At 35.6% G+C, this 7,330-nt stretch overlaps 1 protein-coding gene across 1 annotated transcript in view; it reads left to right on the forward strand.

Moving 5' to 3' along the window:
• The window catches only part of LOC127424648 (nephrocystin-4-like), a 219,713-nt gene extending 217,915 nt beyond the window's left edge, over nucleotides 1-1,798 (forward strand). The window contains exon 30 of the mRNA XM_051670006.1: nucleotides 878-1,798. Within this exon, the coding sequence (XP_051525966.1) occupies nucleotides 878-1,018 (141 nt within the window). The 3' untranslated portion in view covers nucleotides 1,019-1,798. The remainder of the gene's footprint in view (nucleotides 1-877) is intronic.
• Nucleotides 1,799-7,330: the final 5,532 nt, after the last annotated feature.

A 7,330-nucleotide genomic window follows, 5' to 3' on the forward strand; every position in this document is an offset into this window, starting at 1 on the left:
GATAGGGATGGGAATTCTAAAGAATTAACAATTCTGGTTCTTTAATGGTTCTTTTCCTTTTAGTAATATAAAGGAAGAAAATATGTATAATATCAGTAGTTAAGGTAACGGGTTATTACCCATTCACATTTATTGTATCTAGCAACTTTGCTGTCTTTGTTATATCTCCTAAAGCAATACTTTGGATTTAGTTTGTCTGTAAGGCATGTCATGTGCAAAAATCTACAAAGTGGCATACATACCACAAAAAGGTGCATTTACAATCACATGCTCGAGGTTGATTTATGCTTCACATTCACATCTGACAGAAAATAAGAAACAGGTTGATTATTGTGACAATGATGGCACTCACGCATATATTACATATTTTATTTTGGTGTTCCATTCACATTGGCGTAAGAATGTAGACTAACCAGAACCCTTAATGGAACTGAATACCATTTAATTTCAATTAAATTCGATTCAATTGTTTTTATTTTTTATTTTTTTATTGAGCATTCCTTGATTCCTAACCGTTCTCATGAAACTAACCTGTTGGCCCTTCTTGATAAATCTACACCTCTTAGTGGGACATTGTTCATAAATGTGCCTAGTTGATACATTGCTTGGCAACCATAAACAGCCTATAATTAGGCAATGAACTATATTACTTGACAGAAGAATTGCATATTCAGATTTTTATGATAAATAAAATGATAAAAAAAACAAACTAATTCTGGTCAATACCATATTGTTGTTGCCAACATTTTATAATAGCAATAAACTGCGAGAATAGTGCTCACTGTGACTTTACCATTGTAAAACATCCAAAATAAATTTCTGTTTATTAAATATTTAAACTGATTAACAAAGTATTTTGCGTGTGTTTGTGTTGTAGATTGGGGGAGGGGAAATCTACACCATCGGTCTGCGCTTTGCTCCAAGTCAGAACCCCGGCACGGAAGAGATCCTTGTCTTCATCAATGACCACCAGGATAAAAACGAGGACACTTACTGTGTTAGTGTCCAGTACAGATAACACACTCACTTAAACTGCACTATATTCGCTGCCTATTTCCAACACAAATAAACCTTGAACCTGCATTTCAAATCAGTTTGGATTTGGAACTTCATGGAAATATATAATTGTTAAATACATAAAGTGCTTTAAGATCCAAAGAGCTTGAGATGTAACAGAAACACAGACCAAACATACTCTCTCTCTCTCTCTCTCTCTCTCTCTCTCTCTCTCTCTATATATATATATATATATATATATATATATATATAAACACAGACAATGAGCAACTCCATCCAAGTCATTACACCTTTCAAAACACCCAATCAGACTTCTAACCAAAGCACTCAAAAAGAGAGAGACTCGTCTCTCACATGTGTTGGAGTAAAGCCATCCTGCAGTGCTCTAAGCTGAAATGGAGAAGAGATTCTCTATAGAGCTAATGCCCGTATCAGCACTCTTGATGTGTGTGTGTGTGTTTATCGTAAAGATGAACCCCCGCTGTGATGTGTCATTAGCAGCGGAGAACAGATGGCCACTTGCCCAGGACTTCAGCTTTAGATCTTCAATAAGCAAGAAGCGTGTGTACGCCTGCATGACCAATCAGTTTATTTCATTTAGTTTAAAGTGCTTATAGTGTCATGTTTGCACTCACTGCGAATAGAGTGATTTTAGTTGGGGAAAATAAATAAAGACCTCCATTATGTTCTTTTTACTGATTTTCTTTCTTTTTCTTTCTTTTACTTGTTTTTTCTTCATTTTTTTTGTACCAGCATCAATAAAATGCTATGTTTTTTTTTAGTTTGATTCTTTTTATCAATGCTGACATGCCATGTTGGAGTCATATAGCACTTGTATACATGTTTGAAGTATCTTTTTAGGGTTTCTATTAACATCGGTGGAAAAATCTACTGGCTCCTATTAGAACTACAGCGGTCTGTATTTGACAATAACCTAACGACTTGCCAACTAACCAGTCCATACCAGATCAGTCTCACAATCAAAATGTCACTATAGGGAGACTGTGTTGGTCCAGACACGAAAAACAGGAGGAAAACACTGAGAAGGATAAAATGGAAAGCGTAGAAAAATATATCAATTAGGGGACTTTTTTATTTTTTATTTTATTTTATTTATTTTTTTTTTTATTAAAAATATAAAATATAGCTTATAATATTTTATTGTATATTTAAATACCTTTTCCTAATTTTTCAGGAGTGTTAAAATCTTTAATTTGCCACAATTTGATTATTCAGATTTTTTTTCTTTACTTCTGCAAATGAAATGTATTTACAGAAATCTACTTTGCACTTTTTGCTAAGAGCTAAAAAAAAAAGAAGAAAAAAAAAAGAAAAACATTTTCATTAAATTTGGCTTTCAAATACAATTTTTTTTGTTTTGTTTTTTTGTTTTTAGTGACAAAGAATCACTATCATCAATACTGCTGTACCATTGCATCAAGCATTTCCAATAACAATTAAGATTTTCCAAATAAAGTTTATATTTGGTTATGATGCAAATGGTTAGCATTTGAGAATTTTAATTCAGAAACAATCGATATCCTTTGACTTTTTAAGAAAAGTAATCACTGTGCCACGTTATACCAAAACGACATAAAGGTTGATAAAGGTTATCAGATCTTTATTCCAAGACAAATGACATTTTTTTGTCGTAGATGATACTGTTACAGAAGTTTCTTTTTTTTTCATGATTTCAAGAAGTCAAATGTCTCCCTAATTGAAGAATCACCCGTGTGTGTGTGTGTGTGTGTGTGTGTGTGTGTGTGTGTGTGTGTGATCTTTAGTTCTTCTAAGGATTCTTGCTGCAGTGTGTGTAGTTATTTTTTCTGAATGTATTGTGTGTGCGTGCGTGCGTGCGTGCCATATCCAACTCTTTTCTCTCACTGTTTCCTCAATTGAATTTATAATGGCGGAGTGAACTTCGGTCGTGACTCCTGAGGCCCTTTAATGCCTCCTAAAGACTCTTCACTTAAATTACACACCCACAGAAACGCATCCACTCACCCTGCGTAGTCTAATTGCAATGCTTTCCCTCTCCGATATTACAAAGTTATTTTGTTCAGAGGGCCCTGTGAATTTCAAAAGTGTATGCATGCTTCCTCACACACAAATACTTAAAAACACTGTCAAAAGGCTCCACGGAGACAGTGCCTTGATGTTGTTTAATTGCTGCTTGGAGGGGCATTGCTGCTAGTTGTGTGAGCAGAACGAGTAGGAAACGGTATCAAAAACGCAATGAAAATGTATCATCATCCTCCTCAAGCGTCACAAGGGCTTAACCAGCTCTGAGAGTCAGATCTATAGCAGGCTGACTTCACTCCGTGTGTGTATACACACATCTGAGCACTGGTGTGGAATTGTGTATTTTTGGTGGGTGAGAATGAGAGAGAGGATTTGAGAGTGTGAGTTTGAGAAGTCTCGAGCAGAGTGAGGGTAGAGAGTGTTAGAGAAGGAGAGAAAGACAGGAGGGGGTGGGGGTTTGATAGAGAGGTGTTGAAACAAAGATTAAAAGGAGACGCTCTCTGCTAGTGCGTAGGATTAAACTCTCTCTGTCTCTTCATCTCGGGAAGAGAATATATTATCTCAGCAGCAGTTAACGCAGTGGTGTCTTAATGAGCTGATCTGGGTGAACATATGGAGCATGTTTGTAACACACATCAATTTCCTGCCGTCGTTGTCGTCGTCGTTATCGTCTTCCTACTCTTTATAATCATGATGATTACTGGCCTGTAGAGGGCACCCCTCACCATGACGAGAGGCAGAGCCAGAGAGGGAGAGATAGGAGGAAAGCAATATAAAAGAATGCCTGGAAACCACATATTTGATTGTGATTGTGTATGTGTATGTGTCAACAGAAGCATTTCCAAATAAGAGCCCCTGTCTTTTTTTTTCTTTTTTTTTTTTTTTTGTCACAAAAGCTGTCTCACTCTCTTTTTCATTTGAGTTCTCTGAGGTTTAATTCGGCTGAGAGATGTTTTCTAGTTTTATATCCATACAATAACATATCCGTTCATAACGTGTCTTTTTTTTTTTTTTTTTTTTTTTAATCAATCAAAATTTTAGGTTACATTTTGTATAAATAGTATATAAGGGTTTAGGAAAGTTTTACCTTAGGTCATGTTACTGGTCAATTTTCTTTTTCTTTTTTATACAGTTTTAATCACCTTTTGGCCTTTAGTTCATTTACAATGATCCTGCGGTGTGACAAATGAGGTCATAAAACTGCATACATAACAATTATAAAAGGATTAGCAAAATGTTGTTTAAAATAGTTTTAGATGAATTATTGCATATAACACTGCAGATATTTCAAGTATTGCTACCCATATGCATTTGATAATTTGTATAATGAGTTTTATGAATTATATTTGTCCTTGGCCTTATTAAAAACGTAAAATTTTGCAGGAAGTTATTTTAATATTTTATAATTTTGTCCAGTTATGTTATGTTTAATATGTCAAAATAGCATTTTAGCAAATTAAGTCTGAGTTTTGTATATGTCCATATTACTCTTCAGGGGATATTTCTCATGTCTGGTTTAGGGTTGGATCAACCCCCTTTTTTTCAGAGTTTGATATAAACCCTTTTTCATGTGTTTAAGTGTGTACTTCTCTATGTTTTGAATCTGAATTGCTGCTTATAGATGTAATTTACCTGGAAAATGGTGCCAAATGATTTGTGAGCTATATTCCAAGTCTTCTGAAGTCATATGGTAGCTCATAATGTACAGTTGAAGTCAGAAGTTTACATACACCTTAGCCAAATACATTTAAACTCAGTTTTTCCACAATTCCTGACATTTAATTATAGAAAACATTCCCTGTCTTAGGTCAGTTAGTATCACTACTTTATTTTAAGAATATGAAATGTCAGAATAATAGTAGAGAGAATAATTTATTTCAGCTTTTATTTCTTTCATCACATTCCCAGTGGATCAGAAGTTTACATACACTTTGTTAGTATTTGGTAGCATTGCCTTTAAATTGTTTAACTTGGGTCAAACGTTTTGGGTAGCCTTCCACAAGCTTCTCACAAGTTGCTGGAATTTTTGCCTATTCTTCCAGACAGAACTGGTGTAACTGAGTCAGGTTTGTGGGCCTCCTTGCTCGCACACACTTTTTCAGTTCTACCCACAAATTTTCTATCGGATTGAGGTCAGGGCTTTGTGATGGCCACTCCAGTACCTTTGTTGTCCTTAAGCCATTTTGCCACAACTTTGGAGGTATGTTTGGGGTCATTGTCCATTTGGAAGACCCATTTGTGTCCGAGCTTTAACTTTCTGGCTGATGTCTTGAGATGTTGCTTCAATATATCCACATGATTTTCCTTCCTCATGATGCCATTTATTTTGTGAAGTGCACCAGTCCTTCCTGCAGCAAAGCACCCCAACAACACGTTGCTGCCACTCCATGCTTCATGTTTGGGATGGTGTTCTTCGGCTTGCAAGCCTCACCCTTTTTCCTCCAAACATAACGATGGTCATTATGACCAAACAGTTCAATTTTTGTTTCATTAGATTAGAGAACATTTCTCCAAAAAGTAAGATCCTTGTCCCCATGTGCACTTGTAAACTGTAGTCTGGCTTTTTTATGGTGGTTTTGGAGCAGTGGCTTCTTCCTTGCTGAGCAGACTTTCAGGTTATGTCTTATAGGAGTCGTTTTACTGTGGATATAGATACTTGTCTACCTGTTTCCTCCAGCATCTTCACAAAGTCATTTGCTGTTGTTCGGGGATTGAATTGCACTTTTCGCACCAAACTACGTTCATTTCTAGGAGACAGAATGCGTCTCCTTCCTGAGCGGTATGATGGCTGCGTGATCCCATGGTGTTTATACTTGCGTACTATTGTTTGAACAGATGAACGTGGTACCTTCAGATATTTGGAAATTGCTCCCAAGGATGAACCAGACTTGTAGAGGTCCACAGTTGTTTTTCCTGAAGTTTTGGCTGATTTCTTTTGATTTTCCCATGATGTCAAACGAAGAGGCACTGAGTTTGAAGGTAGGCCTTAAAATACATCCACAGGTACACCTCCAATCATGTTTGGGGATTAACGGAATACATGTAACGGGATTATGTATTTAAAATACAAATTATAAGTAACTGTATTCCACTACAGTTACAATTTAAATCATTGGTAATTAGAATACAGTTACATTCAAAAAGTATTTTGATTACTGAAGAGATTACTTTGCATTTTATTGTCATTTGTTTCATTTAATATTTAGTCCTTTCAGATGGAAAACATTTATACATATAAATGAAGCGATCCAAAGTGCATTTGAACAGCAGTGAAACACTTTCTTATGATGTGTTACATTCATACGAGCAGACAGAGAAGTAAGTTTGGAGCAGAAGAAATAGAAATAATCCTTGTGTAAATTATCAACTTTACGCTAAGCTAAAATGCTATTTCTAGCCATTTTACATGCACGTTACCAGGCACGATCATATATTTTTTTATCAAGAAAATTCACGTTGGATCATAATTTCTTGTTTTTTCTAGTAAGACCTTTGATATTAGGGCAAAAATCTTATTCTTGATAATAGTTTTTGTGTTGTTTTCCTGTAAAAATATCTAAGAATCCTTAAAACAAGAACAGTTTGATTTATCTTGTTAATAAGATACTGCATAAGATATTTAGGTTTTTCAGAGAATGTATTTGTAACATGTGTATTTTGTCTTACTGTACTGGCAGAGTTTTTATAGTCAAAACAAGTGAAAAAATCTACCAGTGCTGAAGAAGTAATCCAAAGTATTTAGAAAACGTTATTGACCTTGAGTAATCTAATGGAATACATTACAAATTACATTTTACATGTATTCTGTAATTTGTAGTGGAATACATTTCAAAAGTAACCCTCCCAACCCTGCCTCCAACTGACTCCTGTTAGCCAATTAGCCTATCAGAAGCTAATTGACTAATTGCCTAAAGGCTTGACATCATTTTCTGGAATTTCCCAAACTGCTTAAAGGCACAGTTAACTTAGTGTATGTAAACTTCTGACTCACTGGAATTGTGATATAGTCAATTAAAAGTGAAACTGTCACGGCTCCGGTGAGTTTGTCAGTTTGTTCTGTTTGTTTTGTTTTTTTCTCTCCCTCAAGTTTTGCAGGTGAGCTGGCATGCATGATCAGTGTTTCAAAGGGAACGCTGATCATGCCACTAATTAGCGTGCTAGCAGCACCTGATTCTCTGCTGATTCACTCCCTACTTAATCCCTTCGTGTAGTCAGTATCTGTGCTAGATTGTTGTTTGGTGTGAAGTAACTTACCTCACTCTCTCTGCCTAGTCGGTCCTGTGTCATGTAT

Source organism: Myxocyprinus asiaticus, chromosome 33 (assembly GCF_019703515.2).
Source record: "Myxocyprinus asiaticus isolate MX2 ecotype Aquarium Trade chromosome 33, UBuf_Myxa_2, whole genome shotgun sequence".
NCBI classification, from domain to species: domain Eukaryota; kingdom Metazoa; phylum Chordata; class Actinopteri; order Cypriniformes; family Catostomidae; genus Myxocyprinus; species Myxocyprinus asiaticus.